We start from the raw sequence: 19,492 nt of genomic DNA on the forward strand, positions 1-19,492 counted from the left end.
CTGGCCTAAGGGATTTTAAAGGGGTTTTAATTACTTTTAAATTTGACATATTTAAATATTTCGTTTTAATCAAATTTTAATTAGGTATAATATGTATAACATGTTAGTATTTTATCCAATTGTCAGCCGCCCTGAGTCCGCAAGGAGAAGGGCGGGATATAAATGTAAATAATAAATAAATAAATAAATAAATAAATAAATAAATAAATAAATAAAACTCTTATCACAGTCACTGTCATTCATACATACATACATACATACATACATACATATATTTGTGTGACACTTTTTGTAGGAACTGCGATAGAAGAGGTACAAAGGATTCTGTGGAGTCTCTGGTGTTTTCTGCGCTTGGTTGTTTGCTTGCAAGTCTGAAAACAAACAATCAAGCTAAGAGAGCACCAAGGACTGTACAGTTCAACTCTGAGCTCAGACAGTTTCCTCTACTGGAACAGAGGATTTTCTTGTTAATGAAAATGGCTGGTAAGTAATAGTGTATAATGCCACACTAACAAAGAATGAGGATGTGAAAGAAATCTATTCTAGCAACAATGCTGAGTTTTCACTAGATAAAAATGTATCTTGCATGAAGAACCTCCATATGTCTACAAGAACAATATTATAACCCATTTCTAATAGAAGCAAATTTTTAATTATTGTTTCTGTTGTTTCCCTAGCCACGACTTGAGATCCTGGCTTAGATTTGGCATACATTAATAAAATGAACCATTCTAATCAAACAAACAAACAAACAAACAAACAAACATTCTTATCACACCAAGCAATAATCTTTTTTTTTTTTTTTTTAGGAAATAAATTTTGGAAAAGCATCTGTTTGGAATTTTGGGCTAAATGGGCTAAATGATAACATGGCTTTCAATTTTGAAAAAAAAAGATAAATAAAAATATTCTTATTCACTTTTGTGGAGAGATAGTATAAAATCCAAATATATTCACAATAAAATGAAAAATAATAGGAAATGTATTTGTTGTAAAATAGAACTTACCACAGCAAGAAACTTCTCAGGGAAAAAATAAACTCCATGATGAAATACAAATAAACTTCCTACCATAAGAAGAAGAATTATATAAAATAATGGGATATCAATTAGTGCCTGTCCACACCAATAAGCAGAAGGATAAAGTCCAGAGATTTTAAGTTGGGTGTAAGCTCTGATCTGGAAAATAAATAATAGATAGGTCAATTGGTAGGTAGATAACATATTGTGGCAGTAGATCTCATCATTCATCCTGATTTTGTTGTTTCTGTTTTTAGCTGATACGTTAATATTAAATGTATCTACATGCTATATATGATGCATTTTTAAATAGAGTATTGATCCATTATATAATCATAACGCTGGAAGAATATTACATTTTATTAAACGTAATCAATTAAACATTAAGTTATTGCTGAAAAATGGACAAACAGTGAGACATGAATAAAACTGGATCCCCCCAAAAAATCAAGTTTTAAAAAAATGAACAAAGTACATCTTAAAGAGTAGAAAAAAATTGACAAGAGCGAAGACAGCTAAAATAGTACATACTAGAAGTATTAGTAATTACATAGTACATTAGAACCCCTAGAGTGCTTGGCAATTATAGTTAGGATAGTGATTAAATCTAAATATAGCTATGAGAGTGAGCCAAAATATAGCAAAACTTCTCCTAATGGTGCTTCTTCAAATTTTATCATGTGCTGTAAATAATTTTGATACAAATTTCACTGGGAGCCAATCTGCACATTGCTTTCCCACTAGACTTTGCAATGGCCCTGATATGTACATGAACTGAAGTTCTATAACAATATTTCTGGACATTCTGAAAGTTATACCCCATTGCCTATTTAGATTCTCCCTTCTAAATTGCACTCTGACTTGGCTCAATTGTTACACAGCCCCAATAAGCCATGTCATGTGAGGTCTTCTCTTAACAAGCCATATGGCCTTTGAGTTATGATGGCAAACTGGGATTGCCATCTACAACCACATCACTCAGCAATGGAAATTCTGCTCCCAATTGCTGTTGTAACCTGAGAACTACCACAATGTGAAATCAAGTTAAAATGTCTTTTTAAGTTATTCCATCTCCTTTATTGGTAACTGAGTTGTGATATGAAGAAGAAAATGATTCTGGACTCTATCAAATATTTCTGTTGCTGCAGGAAAATATTCTAACTGTGGCATACAAATCACACAGGTATTGTATCACTAAGGATTTTTGACATTTAACAGAATCGTGGGACTGTAAGGGATCTGGAAAGTCTTCTAATCCAACTCCCTCCTAGGACAGTAACCTTTAGATCAACTCAGTCAAATGGCCATCCAACTTTTGTTTCAGAAACTCCAGAGATGAAGTGAGATGATTCCAGGAGGCAAGTTGTTACACTATTTAATAGTTCTCACAGTCAGGAAATTCTTCCTTAATTTGAGTCTGGATCATCTCTGTACAACTTCCAGCCACTGGTATTTGTCCTAACTGTGGACACTACAGAAAATGAATTGATACCCTCTTCCCATACCTGACAGGTATCGGAAGACTGCTATCATATCTCCCCTTAGCCCTTGCTTCTTAAGGCTGAACTTCTTCTAACCATTCTTCTTCATAGGATACTATTTCCAAGTCCAATTATCTTTGTTGCTTTTCTCTGTACCGTTTTCATTTCTCAGCATTCTTCTTGTATTATGGCACCCCAAATTGGATTTTTAGGTATGCCAGATGAGGTTTGTCCAGGGCAGCATACAAGCAAAACTTTACTTCCCGTGAATTTGACATATGTCTATAGATGCAGACCAAAACTGCATTGGCTCTTTTAGCAGCAACAACACACTGTTGACCCATGCTCACTCGACTGTCTACCAGGACATCCAGGTTCTTCTTACAAGTACTACTGTTGATCCAGGTTCCACCTATATTGTATCTCTTTCTGTTTTTTTTCCTACCTCAATTTAGAACTTTACATTGCTTGCAATTTTGTTGGGAAAGGGCCAATGTTCAAGTCTATCAAGATCCTTTTGACACTGAGCCTGTTTTCTAAAGTGTTAGCCATCTTTACCATCCCCCGCAAGCTTCATGTCATCTACAAAATTGCTGAGCATCCCTTTTATTCTCTTAATTTTTTTTAATGTTGATAAAATACTGGGCCAGGACAGAATTCTGATGCATATTGGTTTTCATATGGACATACATATTCAGTGATCCATTTGGTAGTGGCAATATCACACTGTTCTATTTAATCAACATAAAACCTGTTTTTAACAAAGTCATACTGGTTTCTAATAATCACTTTTTTCCCTATACTCTGTTTGATTATCTTTTCTAGCATTTTCTCAGGTACTGACATCAAAACTAACTCAAAGGCACACCACAGAAATGGGCATTATCAGTCCACATGTTATTATTTTTTTATTTTTATTGTATTAGATATGTTTTAATTTGTACACCATCCAGAATCCATCCATCCATTAGATACATAAATAAAAAAACATTATGATTTGCTACCTTGTGGTTTTCTGCATTCTCCATGGCAAAATATGATGGCATTCCAGTGACAAGAACTCCTAGTAAGACAGCTTCAAAATACAGCACAAGAGTGAAAACTGTGTCAGTGATTTCCTACGAATAAGAGATTTTTGTGTAAGAAAATATTTTTTAAAATACCTTGAAAATCAGTATTTGTAAGAATAGAAATCTAACAAAGTCTAAACATATAGCCTGCTTATTTTGGTATGCTATAGATCATGCCTCATTAACTGCATTTGGTTTCATGTGTCTCATATTAAATAATCATACAATACCAACTAATTCCAATATGTACTGAGTTTGTAAAAATAGGCAGTATTCAGAACTTTAAATAACATGTTTAAGTACCAAAACCTATGGATACAATTTTCCTTTCTGATGTATCACCCGATACTGACAAAAATGAATCCAGATTACATTTCAAAACTGCTTTGCAACCATTTTTAGCCACTATCACAAGCCTTATTCTAGTTTTTTTTTCTTTTATATTATCCCTTCCTATAACTAATAAATTTCAAGACATCCGTACACCATGGAGGTATGAGATATATTGTACTATTAGCTATACTAAAGATGGAGAAACAGCTTATAATCAGTTGAGAATCAGTGTATGTCAAGAGAATTTTAAACCAGATCAGTCACCGCAACAATCTGTTGTGCACAATTGGCAAAGTATACTTTTTTGAAAGCGTATGTTGAAACTTTCCAATTTTCATTTTTCAGGGAATTTCTGGCCTCAAGTGGCATAAACCAGCTTAGAATTTCGCCATCATACAGTGCATACATGAAAATTATTCTGAAAATTACTATGTAAATGGTAAAACTAGAGCAAACAAAGCTTGAAAATACGTGTACAAATGCCAAAGTTAATGTAAAAAAAAAGCTTAGTGAGTAGCATCAATCAACTGAAGCAGATTGTAGCTATAGTGGAATACTGGAAAAAATTGCCAAAATCTTTTAATTCCTAATATATAACATCATTATACATCATTATTTACAGAATTTACAATATCAGCATTTGGACTTTTACATTCACTTACTTGAAAAAAAGGGTTACTCCAAACTTGGATCTTTTCAGTTATGTTTGAATTGTATAGATAGAAGTTGCTAATAATATTCATCATAACAGTTAAAGAATGTATCATGGTACGATTAAAAACAGCAGTAAAAATATAATTCTACAACAAAGATAAAAATTAAACTTGTTACATTTATGAGAATACATCTGGGTATATAATGCAACAAGTGATAAATATCTCATTACAAAAAAAGGAAACCAAATGGACTTTTAGAAGCCTGAAATGATGCAATATGGTATCATTCACGCTATTTAAAATATAAATCAATGGTATCATTAAAACAGATATATATATTTCTTTTATGAAGAAATAGATCAGATATTTCTGCATCTCTGCTGAATCCTAGGGGGTTATTGTCAAATGGTTTACTAGATTTGGATGATTATCCTGAAACCCTTCCGTTTATTTATTTATTTGTTTGTTTGTTTGTTTATTAAATTGATATGTCACCCACCTCACTGTTGAAGTGACTCTGGGTAGCTTAGAAAATGGTAAAAAGGTAATGTGATTAAAATTAAGCAAGATTAAATAGAGACTAAAAACCAAGAGAACAAAGGACATGGGGATGGGGACCTTCTCTGTCACCCTCAGCATAGAGCACCCCCATCAGGGCCCCAGGCTATCACCCTCTGATCTAATCATTGAAATCTTTTCATTAGTAATGGTTCACATGAAGTTAGACAAGAGAAGTTATTTCCTGGCACACACGATTGAACAGACTAATACACTTCCATGAGCCTCCTTAACAATTTGTCAGAACTAAACAGAACCTTGATGTAGGAAAAGAACAGGCAGAGCCGGTTGACGAAGAGTCAGCTGTCTAGAGTCATTACACTCCCACAAATGGTCTAAGTCCAATCACTCTTGAACCTCTCTTGAATTCCATTGACCCTTATCTAGTGTCAATCCTTGGCACTGAACAGTTTGTTGATTAGATTTTCATGCATAGGCTTAAGCAATAAATCTTAACTGCAACCTAAGGTATGGTCCTGATTCTTCACAACCGATGGTTCATGAATAAACCTTAATTTGTTGAGAATGAAATGGAGAGAAGACCTATTTTCTTTTTGTGATGCAACTCATGGAGCAGCCTTTGCTATCGCAACAGGGCTGCAATGTCTATGTATTTTCATGTTTCACATCTGTTCTGTTTTCATGTTTCTTATTTAAAAAGCTCTGTTGGAGGATTTTTTTTTGTTTGATCCAAACCGATTATGATTGGATTTTTAGGCCCAGGTGTACATTGTGTTGTTATCTCTGAAGGAGATGGGCAATTAAAAAATAGGAAATATAAATAAATACAATTATTTTTGTTATTGCATAATTTTATGTATTATTAGATTGCATATTTATTTCACCTTTATTATTTCATAAGTAAGTCAAAGTGGTGAACATACCTAACGGTCCTTCCTGACAACAACAACTCTCTCTGTGAGAGAGTTGGGCTGACAGAGAGAGCGACTGGCCCAAAGTCAGCCAGCCGGCTTTCGTGCCTAAGCCGTCTCTTGGCTTGCAGGTCGGCACTTTAACCATTCTATCAAACAGGCTCCTTTTGGGGGGGGTCTTAAAACTCTGTGTCCCACCCAGAGTTGCTGTCCTGCGATGGGCAGCTATATAAATTGTTTGTTTATACAGTTGCAAGAAAAAGTATGTGAACCCCTTGGGATAACGCGGAGTTTTGCATGAATTGGTCATAAAATGTGCTCTGAACGTCATCTAAGTCACAACAATAGAAAAACACAGTCTGCTGAAAATAATAATACACAAACATTACATGTTTGCCATGGTTTAATTGAACATAACATGCAAACATTCACAGTGCAGGGAGGAGAAAGTATGTGAGCCCCTAGCCTAATAACGTCTCCAAGAGCTAATTGGAGCCAGGAGGGAGCCAACCTTGACTCCAATCAGTGTGATGATATTGGATGTGTTGCTAACAACTGTCCTGCCCGTTAAAAATACACACCTGTTATGGGTTTACTGGTTTCAAGAAGCACTGTCTGATGTGAACCATGCCTCGCAGAAAAGAGCTCTCAGAAGACCTACGATCAAGAATTTTTGACTTGCATGAAGCTGGAAAGGGTTACAAAAGTATCTCCAAACGCCTTGATGTTCATGTGTCCACGGTAAGACAGTCTACAAATGGAGAAAGTTTAGCACTGTTGCTACTCTCCCTAGGCGTGGTTGTCCTGTAAAAATGACTGCAAGAGCACAGCGCAGAATGCTTCTTGAGGTAAAGAAGAATCCTAGAGTGTCAGCTAAAGACCTACAGAAATCTCTGGCACATGCTAACATTTTTGTTGACACATCTACAATAAGGAAAACATTAAACATGAATGGAGTACATGCGAGGATACCACGGAGGAAACCATTGCTGTCCCAAAAAAATATTGCAGCACGTTTGAAGTTTGCAAAAGAGCACCTGGATGTTCCACAGCACTACTGGCAAAATATACTGTGGACAGATGAAACCAAAATTGAGTTGTTTGGGGAAAACACACAACACTATGTGTGGAGAAAAAAAGGCACAGCACACCAACATCAAAACCTCATCCCCACTGTAAAACATGGCGGAGGGAGCATCATGGTTTGGGGCTGCTTTGCTGCCTCAGGGCCTGGACGGATTGTTGTCATTGATGGGAAAATGAATTCCAGAGTTTATCAAGATATTTTGCAGGAAAACGTACAACCNTGAAACAGTTTTGTGAAGAGGAGTGGTCCAAAATTACTCCAGATCGTTGTGCAGGTCTGATCTGCAACTACAGGAAACGTTTGGTTGAGGTTATTGCTGCCAAAGGAGGGTCAACCAGTTATTAAGTCCAACGGTTCACATACTTTTTCCTCCCTGCACTGTGAATGTTTACATGTTATGTTCAATTAAACCATGGCAAACATGTAATGTTTGTGTATTATTATTTTCAGCAGACTGTGTTTTTCTATTGTTGTGACTTAGATGACGTTCAGAGCACATTTTATGACCAATTCATGCAAAACTCCGCGTTATCCCAAGGGGTTCACATACTTTTTCTTGCAATTGTATGTATAAATAAATAATTATTTTTGTTATTTTAACCTTGCCCTATGTTTTTTGTCACCTGAAAAAGCACTTAGCATTTAAGATGGATATCTTAAACATTTTAGTGGCTGGGAGGTTGCATTTCATATTTTGGGGACAGGCAAAGGCTCAGTCAGAACGAGAGAGGCAAAATCAGCAGAGGCACACCATTCATACGCACAGGGCTAGAATTTCATGTCCTGTTCCCCAGGACCTCTGGGGACTGGGCAATTGCAGTCACAGTGGTTTCTGGGTATCCAAAGGAGAACCCAATATTTAAAAGAAATACTATTGATATTCATTTTATGGAGATGTATACATTTTATTCCCTCACAAAACTGAAATGTTCAAAAGCAATTCACCATCTACAAATTTATTAAACTGAGATAGTTCTGCTCCCCACTGACGTCCGAATGCCGACCCGACTCCCAGCTGACTGTCCGGAGTCGGGCGGTGCTCATGGCCCCCGTGCGAACGTCGGCCAGCTGCTGGCTGCGTCTTCCCTGTCTCCCGCCGGCTCATGGCAAGCCCAGGGGCTTGACAATACATTTGTTTTCAAATCATGCTATATAACTACATTTAACTGCACACACATTTTACCAAATTCCTCTATATTCATAGAGAATTATTATCTCTTCTTACCTTGTCTACTTTAAATACATTTAATGCTGCATTATGTGGGGCAAATGACACATATCCACTGTTGTTTAATGCAGTACTGTGGAAATCTGCTGATTCATAATCACTGCCACTGTATACCTCTGTCAGTATATTCTGATTTCTAAGAGCATTGATTAAGTCATCTATGTTTGACCCTAGATTAAAAAAAGGAGAACATGGCATAAAAATATCACAACTATTCCATGCATTCAGAACAAATTACCGGTAAGTATATAAAATTTAACTTCAGTTAACTTTTAAAAGAGATTCAGGTATAATGTAAGAATGATCTGGGAGAGAGGGATGACAATATTCTCAAAAAAAAAAAAAAAAAAGTGGTTCCTTTTCAATTTTAGAGAGCCTTAGAAAATGGCATTTGAGTAGGGTGGACCAGAATGACAAAAACAGAATGAAACACTCCCACATCTTTTCTAGCACAAAGGGAAACACCTTATGATGCAACCCTGCTTTTGTTCTTGCAGACGCATACAAGGTTAGGCTCTCCATTAGTTTGAAACCTACATGCAAATATGCAGCTGAACCTTATAATTTAAGGCCTTCTTATCCATGGTTGGTCTATATGGACTTGAATTCATTATTCATCACAATCCACTTTGCATATCCATACTTTTTGGTACAGTGTTCTAAGCAGTCTGCCATTTTACTCTGCACAAATTGGATGTAGCTTCCAGTCAATTTCTCAGTAACCCCAGTGCTTGCAGTATTCCTAATGTGTAAACTGTGCTCTCTTGCAAGCTACTTCTTCCAGAGTGAAAACAAACAGTTCCATAGTGAGCCTCCCCGACTCACTATAATTTTTCAGCAATCTGCAATATTCTTAAAAACACTAGAGAGATGGAGTGCTGCTAATTTCAATTGTGGAATTAGGAACCCCAGGCCTCTTTATTTTATTCTGTAATCTTTGCTTTTTATTTTTATTATGTATACAACAATACTTTGGTACTCATCGTTAATTGATTCCGGGAGGTACGATGAGTACCAAAAATGATGAGTACCAAACAAATTTTTCCCATAAGGAATAATGTAGTGAGTCCCAAGGCAGCCGACACTGACAAGTTCTAGCTTGTATGTTGAGTACCGAAGAAAAGATGAGTACCGGGACAAAATGTTTGCGTTAAAATTGTTGAGTACCAAATCCAATGAATTTCAAAGCAGTTGACTACCAAGGTATCACTGTTCTGTATTTTATTTTGAAAATTATTTCCTTAATTTTTTAATTACTTATACTTTATTTGAAATAAAGCTGAATGAGAGAACATAAGATCTAAAATGGCTAAAATACACTTATTACTTTTCTATGATTTTGGGGAGAATCTCTGTGGTCTTTTCAATCATATAGGTAGTCCTCAACTTACAACAGTTCATTTAGTGACCATTCAAAGTTACAACAGCACTGAAAAAAGTGACTTATGGCCATTTTTCACACTTATGAACATTGCAGCATCTTCATGGACATCAAAATTTCAGATGTTTAGCAGTTGGCTCGTATTTATAATGATTGCAGTGTCTCAGGGTCATGTTATCAGCTTTTGCAACCTTCTGACAAGTCAATGGGGAAGCCAGATTCACTTAGCAATCATGTTACTAATTTAACAACTGCAAAGATTCACTTAACAATTGTGGCAAGAAAGGTCATAAAATAGGGCAAAACTCACTTAACAAATGTCTCACTTAGCAACATAAAATTTTGGGCTCAATTGTGGTTTTAAGTTGAGAACTACCTGTATCATTATAGGTAATCCTCACTTACTGACTTGCCTCATTCAGCAACCATTCAAAGTTACAACAGTGCTGAAATAGTTTATGACTGGTCCTCCAACTTGCCATCTCCACAGTCATTTGATCATGATTTGGGTGCAATGGTCAGTGCCCCGTGATCACCATTTGGGACCTTCACAGCCAGCTTCTGACAAGCAATGTCAGTGGGGAAACTGGCATGAAGTTGCAGGCCACCCTTACTTGAAGTTACACTTAACAATCCATAGTGATTTGCTTAACAATTGCAGCACAACAGAAGTTGCCACGTGATGTTTCACTTCACTACCACATCGCCAGGAATTGAAATAAAATCAATCAGTACATTGCATTTAAAATGTAGTTCTTAAATTTCTTACCAGTCAAGTTTTGAATGAGGAGACTAGTTTTGTACTTGTCATATGTTTCATTGGTCTTAAGAAAATATAAATTTGGAGACAGCTGTATAGGGACTACAGCTTTTTTAAAATAGTGATGTGCAACAAACATAAAAATTTGAATAACAAGAAATACTGTAAATAACAAAAGTCTGAAAGAAAAAAAAAGCAGATGTAATATCAATCCTGCTTTCACAGAGGTCCATTTAAGAACTAGATCAGAGTTAGGCAGGCTTGTCTAGAGGAATTCATTACATAACATTACAGTTCATCGGTCTGTGACTAAAAGTATCTTGAGATATTGAGAGCTGTAATTAAATGGTTTAGAATGTGAACTTTCCTATATTGTAACATACACCTGTTATAAATAAGCTTATAAATACTTTTAAAATTTTCAGTATACAATGAAATGCAGCATTGCAGCAAGTATACAGAAAAAATATTTTTGACAATTACTGCTAGAGTGAAACATCAATTAACCAATCAGACTGAGCTATTGCCAACATTTCTCCCTTCCCTGAGAGAGAAAAGGGAATAAAGATTGTAGGACTAGCATGGAAGGTGTTTGCATCCAGTGTTGTTATCAGTCAGTTGTTGCTGTAAGCTATCAATTTTAGGAATCATCATTCTTATCTGAAAAAAGAATATTGGCAGTAAAATGGAAAACATTTAAATTGTCAATTTAACAGTGTGCGAACAGACTTCCGTTGGTGCAATGACACATTTCTTTCCTCATTCTATGCTTTCCAAATTTGCCAAGAATTTCTCCCATATTTTCTCCAGATTTGCCTAGAAATTCTTCATTAAATGAACCCAGAGGAATGTTCCACAGTAATTTCATCATCAGAGAAACTGTGCAAATGAAAAATGTACCAGGTCCACCACTTAAACAAAAGTTCATTTGCATCGAGCTGCCTGGGGAGTAGCCATCATTAAATGTACCCTATTGAGCATTGGCCTCCCCCTTGGGGTTTTTTTTCCCAGAAAAAAAAAATTCTAAGCAATCTTTTAAAAGCTGCTTTAATTTCCAACCATTCCAGGTTATACCTTCACTACAGGAATACCTTCCTATGAAATACTACAAAGAAGTCATAATAACTGCCAGTTGGACATTTGGAAAACTGTTGTTGCCTTCTCAGCCAACCTATTGCCATCATGTTCCTTGAACTGCTGTCCTGCATTCCCTGCCTCTGGAATGAAGCTGCTGTGCTTCAGAAAGGGCCTCAGCCGTTTCCCGCCCATTTTGAAACTAGCCCAGGCTAGCTGAAAGTGACTATATATAATTCATGCTTTTGATTGCTTCTGTTCTAACAGCAATATCCTGCTTTTAAATCAGGTTAATTCGAAGTTGAGATACTTACACCACTGCCACTGACTTAATTTCACGTTTCAAGTTCAGGAAATGAACCTTTGCCATAGTTGTTGCTTGCTTTTTCCAGAGAGACTTTCTGTTCACCACACAAGATTTTACTTCAGAGAGCATTAGTAGACTTTGCTCTAATTCATCGGTAGATTTTGTATCCATTTCTTCTTCCACTTTTTCTGAGTTGAATACACTAAAATCTAAGAAAGAGAGAATAGCTTGGATGGCTTAAAAATTTACTTCCAAGTAGATAAGGGGTATGTACGTGTGTGAATGTATATGGGTAGTCCTTGACTTATAACCATTCATTTAAATGAATGAATTTAAATTTACAATGGCACTGAAAAAAGTGACTTATGACTGGTTTTTCACACTTACAACCATTGCAGCATCCCCATGGTCACATGATCAATATTCAGATGCTTGGCGATTGATTCATATTTATGACAGTTGCAGTATTCCAGGGTCATGTGATCCCCTTTTGTGACCTCCTGACAAGCAAAGTCAATAGAGGAAGCCAAATTCACTTAACCACGTTATTAACTTAACAACTGCAGTGATTCGTTTAACAACTGTGGCAAGAATGGTCGTAAAATGGGGCAAAACTCAACAACTGTCTTGCTTAACAGCAGAAATGTTGGGCTCCATTGTGGTCATACATTGAGGACTACCCACACAAGTAATTTGAAGGAACCAATGAAGCTTCCATCCCAAAAATGTCATTGCCCAACCCAATTAAAAAATGGGAAATTCTACTATTCTATAATCTGAAATATAATTGAATAATGAGACTATTAAGCATTTATGATATTGTATTTAAAACACAGTGTAGGAAGTTAGGCAGGTTTTGTTTCCCCCTTACCTGCTTGGTCAATCTCTGCTTCAGCTTCCAACTTGAGGAAAACATCCTCCAAGGTTGTCATGGAAACACCGTAAGAAATAACACCCAAATGAGCATGGGTATCTAAATCAGCAAACAGCGCTACAAGAAAAAGTAGTGGAGGTCTTAGTAATGAATTTGTAAATGTAATCATATTTCTCTGCAATGCCCTTTTTACAGTTGCTCAATGAGCCGTCTTCCCAATTTCCCAACTAATTCCCTACAGAGAGTTAGTTGGTGGCTACTTTAACAGAGAACAGCTAACTCCAGATACATTTATTACCTAAGCATTGTATCTGGAGTTAGCTGTTCTCTGTTAAAGTAACCACCAACTAACTCTCTGTATATTAACATTACAGTCTTTGAGCTCAAGTGTAATTAGCCACATAGTCTTCCGCTTTTCTCTGGAATTCAATAGAGGAAAAAGCTATACCTGAAAATTTGTCCATATCTTTAAACGGTAATGCATGTATCAGTTGTTCTTCATTCTGTTTTAGCAAACTTGATCCGGGGATGTGCTGTCTGATGACAGATGCTGTAGCTTCTGTGTTACAATACCTATCTATATGCATACTAAGAAACACATATATACATCATGGTTTTGCAAAGTGATGCACGATATTCATTACAGGAATAAGAAGAATTATTCCCATACTGCTGTCTAATTGAAAATGTATCTGTATTTTCATAATACAGTTCATGAAAGTTATTCGTAAGTATTATTTATTAGTTATCATCCTAAGGGTACTTACAATATAAAGTAGTAAAATGTAATAAATTTCAGCAAAATCTAAACACTTAAAAAATGTCTACTGAACAACACAAACAGTTCAACAATTTGAGGTCAAGTGTAGTTTAAAACCCTTTAAAAGAAATCACACCAAAGTCAGGAATATATAGGTAGTCTTGACTTACAACCATTCATTTAGTGACTATTTGAAGTTACAATGAAAAAAGGGACTTATGATCGTTTTTCACTCTTACAACCACTGCAACATCCCCATGGTCATGTAATAAAAATTTGGATACTTGACAACTGGTTCATATTTATGACAGTTGCAGTGTCCCAGGGTCATGTAATCACCTTTTGGGATCTTCTGACAAGCAAAATCAATGGGGGGAAGCCTGATTCACTTTAACAGCCGTGTTACTAACTTAACAACTACAGTGATTTACTTAACAACTGTGGCAAGAAAGGTTGTAAAATGGGGCAAAATTCACTTAACAAACATCTCACTTAGTAATGGAAATGTTGAGCTCAATTGTGGTCGTAAATTGAGGGCTACCTATACAGTGTTCTTCACTAAGAGATTTAAGCATTATGACAGTTGCATTACTTGCTGTTTCCCTGATACATTAATGCAAGCATAAGCAGTCCTTCAAATAATAACTGGACTCCAATTTTTCAAAGATCAATGTTAAGTACTCTGAACTGAGATTTAAAATTGAACTAGCAACTAAGAAGAATAGACATTTCAGATGAGCAGTCTAGTCCTAAGAAAAACTCGAACAGCTATATTCCATACCAGCTGAAGTTCTCAAGTAATTTTCAATGACAGTATCAAGCAAAGCATGGTAACAATGTTAATCATACAATCCAATTCATACAAGCACCCAACAATGAAAGAATTTCAATTTCAAAGTTATTTCAATGTGCTTAGGAACAGAAATATTGAAGCAGGATTGTGACAGGACAGAACAGAACAGAAAGTTGTTGTACCTCAAACGATAGCCAATTCCCCATTTTGTCTTAAGGAAAAGGGAAGATCCAAGACATTTCAGCATTCCTTGAGAAATTACAGCTTTCCGATCTAGAAGTAGGCCAGAAGGGATCTTTATCATAAATAGATAAAGCTTATATGGTAGCAACCAAAAGTATCATTTATATTATGGATAATATATATCTAACCTAACAGGCATCTAATTGAACATGCCTGCAAGAATGTCTGCTTCATCCATGAAATGGGTACTGAACACTGTCACACGGTTGGCTTTCCTGTTTTTCAAAAGGTTCCAAACTGTATGTCGGGAGCATGGATCCATGCCAGCAGTTGGTTCATCCAAAAGTAACACCTGAACAACAGCCAGGGGAAAAAAATAGATAAAACTAAGTATTCATTTTACAAATACAAACACTGCATGGCACCACAACTGTAGGGAAAACAAAATATTCTAAATGGTGTGGGAATAGGGAGTGACATCCCATACACCCCATGATGGGCTGAGTACTGAAAAAAAAATGTTTGCTGAGTACTGAAGGGAAAGGGGAAGGCAGCTGAATCATAGTTAATCCTTGCTTAACCATTGTTAAGCAACAGGGACTGAAATTTCCATCACTAAGAGATGCAGGCATAAGCCCAACGTCACAATATTGCATCATTTAGGGAAGGCAAGTCCGCATTGAGGATCACAGGTCCTGAACAGAGGACCTCATCTGATAGCAACTTAAGACTTCCCGCTGATTTCCAACAAGCAGTGTCAATAGGGAAGTTGGCAGGAAATTGCCAGTCCTGAGTGATTTGCAACAGGCTGCCAGGTGGTGGAATGCAATGTATCCTAACCAGTCAGTTCAAAAATCCTTTGAACTTCAAAAATTCTGCTGTACTTCAAAAGCACTGAAAATTAAGCCTGTTAATACAGTACAAAAACATGGGCTTGATCTTTATTTGCACTGTCCTGCCCACTTTCCCAGCAAATTTGGCATAGAACAATCTTTGCAGAATGGGTAATAGACAAACACAGATAAACACTATGGGAAGCTGGCAATAACACACGCTTCAGCAGATGTCCCCATAAAAGCACTTAAGTGTGTTGCATTCATTGCAAAGAAGAGATTTTCAGTGGCACCTCGTCTAAAAAGAATATGCTACATTTCTTTCTAAAATTGAGGGTGTTTTATCTCACCATGAAGCCAATCATGACTTTGAAATAATAAAAGAATGTGTATCTGTTTGGATTTGTACCTTTGAACAGATAATCTCTGTGTGTGGATGGGTGCACGCGCACGTGCGCACATGTGCTCACGTCCATGTGCAGTTGAAAGAAAAGTGGAACTTTTGTCTGCTTCCATATGCTGACAAAGTCCTTTTCCCGGAACCTCAGTTCACTGATTGTGAGTTAATTGTGAGTTGTTTTTGCTAGAATACAGTACTTATTTCTATTTGTCTGCTTTAATTTTGAATTAAGGTTTCTTGATTTTTTCTTTATCGACACAGTATACTACTAAATTAGTTATGTGGTTTAATTTATGGTAATGTTATTTTTAATCTATTTTAAAAAATGTTGTTAAGGGAAGTGCTGTTAAGTATTTTAGACAGTAAGTAGAAGAACCAGAGTAAAATCTGTTATTTCTCTGTGGATATAGATGCACACATCTGAATATAATTCCCTTATGTTCTGTAATTCCTTCTATGAGTCTTCAATGAAAGTGATTAGGCAGCTAGAAAACCATGTGACATCTGACCAAATTCTTGTAAAGTTGAGTGTTTAAAATGCTCTTAAAATACTCTTTAAGTAGGGCCAGTTGAGAGGAGGCAGCCTATTCATGTGTGGGGAAAGCTATTAATTGCTTAAGCCAGGGGTGTCAAACTTGCAACGTCACATGACGTGTCGTGATGTATCGTGACTTTTTTTTCCATTGCTGGCAATGGGGTAGGCAGCCAGCCCATGGGCTAGCAGTTTGACACCCCTGGCTTAAGCCTTTGTTGAGCAGACTGCTGCTGTTGAAGACCTGCATGGACAGGTATTATTATTTCTACTATCCCAGCTCTCTTATTTGGACCACACAATTATAGTTCAGTTTGTGTGTGATTTGTAACTGATAAAAGAGTATTACTATCAGTATTTCAGTTACTTTGCTATTTACCTTTGGATCACCAAGAATTGCAATTCCAATTGACAGCTTTCTTTTCTGTCCACCACTTAGTTTTTTTGCTTGGTTATCTTTAATGGGCTGCATATCCAAATCCAATAAAATCTTTTGGACCTTTCAAAATCAAGCATGAAAAATATTTAGGGATAATTAAAGCAAGTAATTCCATAATTAATCAGGGTATTTACCATGCTATTGTCGCTAAAGCTCAAGGAATCTAAAGTTTTGTAACTTACCATAATATAATGCATTATGAAAATAACTCAAACTCCATGTTATTTATTCTCTGCAATTTCAAATACACCCCCCCCCCGCAAGAGTTAAGGTGAGAGGTTTTTAAAACCAACAGTCAGTCCATCCATCCATCCATCCATCCATCCATCCATCCATCCATCCAATCATTAAAGTGGTTTTTATCAAAAACATTTTGCTTCAGCTAACCATATCTCTTTTAAAATACATTAAGCTGGTATTTGAAAGCGCAGAAGAATTAGGAAAACAAACACTTACTGATGCCTATATCTATCTCACATCATTCTTTTATTTATAATTTTTTATCTTAAATTCTGTAAGCTTTTCTGTTTTAGAAGAGGTCTGAGAATAAGGCAGCATACTATGGAATCTGAACATAAAAGATGCAGTCAATACATTGTTACACATTCATGTAAAATTATCTGTTTTATTGGAATACGTACAGTATATGACACCATTTTGACAATTAAAAATAAATACATGCACTATATACATTGTATTCTACTCACCTCTTGTATCACATAATTGGGAGGTATTCCCTTAATTGAGGCAACTATTGACAAATTTTCTTCCACAGTTAATACATCAAAACATATATCTATTTGTTGACATACTCCAGTTATCTTTCTGGCATCTAGCATTTCATCTATTTCAGAAACTCTGTATCCATAGATCGATGCAAATCCTGATAAAGATAAACAAGGAAAAAATGGATTGCCACTAAAATACATACATTTGTGTATACATCACACAAAAAATGGACTTTTACTAGACTGTGACCATAAAATAGTTACTAAAATTAGAGTTTTCTTCAGCAGGAAATCAAGAAAATTCTCTCTTCCTGATTTTTTCCAAAGTTTTTTCCAAAGTTTTCCAGAGTGTGTAGTCGGGTGCCCCAGGGCTCTGTTCTGGTCCCAGTGCTCTTCAACATCTTCATCAATCATTTGGATGAGGGGATAGATAGGGAACTCATCAAATTTGTAGACGGCACCAAGCTTGCAGGAATAGCCAATACTCCAGAAGATAGGCTTAAGATACAGAAGGATCTTAACAGACTTGAACATTGGGTGCTATCTAACAAAATGGAATTCAATGGTGAAAAAAGTAAGGTTCTACATTTAGGCAAGAAAAACCAAATGCACAGGTACAGTATAGGTGGTGCCTTGCTCAATAGTGGGCAATTACTTAAATATGAGCCAGCAGTGTGCTGCAGCTGCCAAAAAAGCCAACACAGTGCTAGGCTGCATTAACAGAGGGATAGAATCAAGATCACATGAAATGTTAATACCACTTTACAATGCCTTGGTAAGGCCATACGTGGAATACTGCATCCAGTTTTGGTCACCACGATATAACAAAGATGTTGAGACTCTAGAAAGGGTAGAGCAACAAAGATGATTAGGGGACTGAAGGTTAAAATATATGAAGAACGGTTGCTGGAATTGTGTATGTCTAGTTCCACGAGTAATAAAAGAGCCAAGGCTGCCTACCCCTGGTCTAGTTTAATGAAGAGAAGGACTAGGGGTGACATGATAGTAATGACATGATAGCAGTTCCAATATCTCAGGCATTACCACAAAGAAGAGGGAGTCAAGCTATTCTCCAATGCATCTGAAGGCAGGACAAGAAGCAATGGATGAAAACTAACCAAAGAGAGAAGCAACCTAGAACTAAGGAGAAATTTCCTGACAGTTAGAACAATTAATTAGTGGAACAACCTGCCTTCAGAAGTTGTGAATGCTCTAACACTGGAAGTTTTTAAGAAGAGACTGGACAACCATTTGTCTGAAATGGTATAGATTTCCTGCCTGAGCAGGGAGTTGGACTAGAAGACCTCCAAGGTCCCTTCCAACTCTATTATTATTATTGTTGTTGTTGTTGTTGTTGTTACTGTTATTATTAAACTAGTCATACCCAATTCCAGCAACTGTTCTTTATAAGTTTTAGCCTCCAGTCCCTTAATCATCTTTGTTGCTCTTCTCTGCACTCTTGCTAGAGTCTCAACATCTTTTTTACATTGCAGGGTTTGTGCGTTCTTTTAATTCCTTTAATTAAACAGTATCATCTATCAGATTTCAGAAGTGTGCCTTCTCTGTAGCAGCCCTCTGCAATGAGATTCCTCCTGAGATCCAAATGGCCCCCACTCTGCTGTTGTTTAGAACAGCTGTGAAAACCTGGCGATTGGTGAGGGACAGTGAGACTCCTTGCTTCATTCCATTTGATTTCACACGCTTGCCACATTTCAATTTTATATGCTTTATTAATTTTATAGTACTTTCTTCTTTAGTTGTTGTGAGCCACCCAGAGTTGTTGAGAATAGAGTGGCACTGGAATGATGAAGAATGGAGTGATGAAGATGAAGATGACACAGTAGGTCTTGGTATCATGTACACAGCAATTTCTTTACAAATCCCCTCTCTTTATACATTGAGATTTATTTGTACTTGTTTTTATTTGTCATTGGTGCATGGGTAGAAAAAGAAATATATATTTAAGAAATCAAATAGAACAAAAGGATAAGTAAGTGAACAGCAAGATTACACTCTTAGTATCTGATACCAACATCCTGCAGTTATAAATTCCAGTTAGCTGAAATGAAACTCAGTGCATAATTAAAAGGGAGCAGAAATAACTTATTCATACTAGAAGTGTCA

General features: G+C 36.3%; 1 protein-coding gene across 1 annotated transcript in view; it reads right to left on the minus strand.

Moving 5' to 3' along the window:
- The window catches only part of LOC107282579 (ATP-binding cassette sub-family A member 5), a 71,227-nt gene that overhangs the window by 26,095 nt on the left and 25,640 nt on the right, over positions 1-19,492 (minus strand). The window contains exons 13-24 of the mRNA XM_015810380.1: positions 17,348-17,523; positions 16,581-16,700; positions 14,650-14,788; positions 14,436-14,526; positions 13,149-13,288; positions 12,698-12,817; positions 11,834-12,035; positions 10,455-10,624; positions 8,302-8,474; positions 4,566-4,703; positions 3,505-3,618; positions 1,008-1,178 (exon numbers count right to left, since the gene is read on the minus strand). Coding sequence (XP_015665866.1) covers positions 1,008-1,178; positions 3,505-3,618; positions 4,566-4,703; positions 8,302-8,474; positions 10,455-10,624; positions 11,834-12,035; positions 12,698-12,817; positions 13,149-13,288; positions 14,436-14,526; positions 14,650-14,788; positions 16,581-16,700; positions 17,348-17,523 — 1,754 coding nt within the window. The remainder of the gene's footprint in view (positions 1-1,007; positions 1,179-3,504; positions 3,619-4,565; positions 4,704-8,301; positions 8,475-10,454; positions 10,625-11,833; positions 12,036-12,697; positions 12,818-13,148; positions 13,289-14,435; positions 14,527-14,649; positions 14,789-16,580; positions 16,701-17,347; positions 17,524-19,492) is intronic.

This window comes from Protobothrops mucrosquamatus, unplaced genomic scaffold (genome assembly GCF_001527695.2).
Source record: "Protobothrops mucrosquamatus isolate PMUCROS unplaced genomic scaffold, P.Mucros_1.0 scaffold9, whole genome shotgun sequence".
Classification (NCBI taxonomy): domain Eukaryota; kingdom Metazoa; phylum Chordata; class Lepidosauria; order Squamata; family Viperidae; genus Protobothrops; species Protobothrops mucrosquamatus.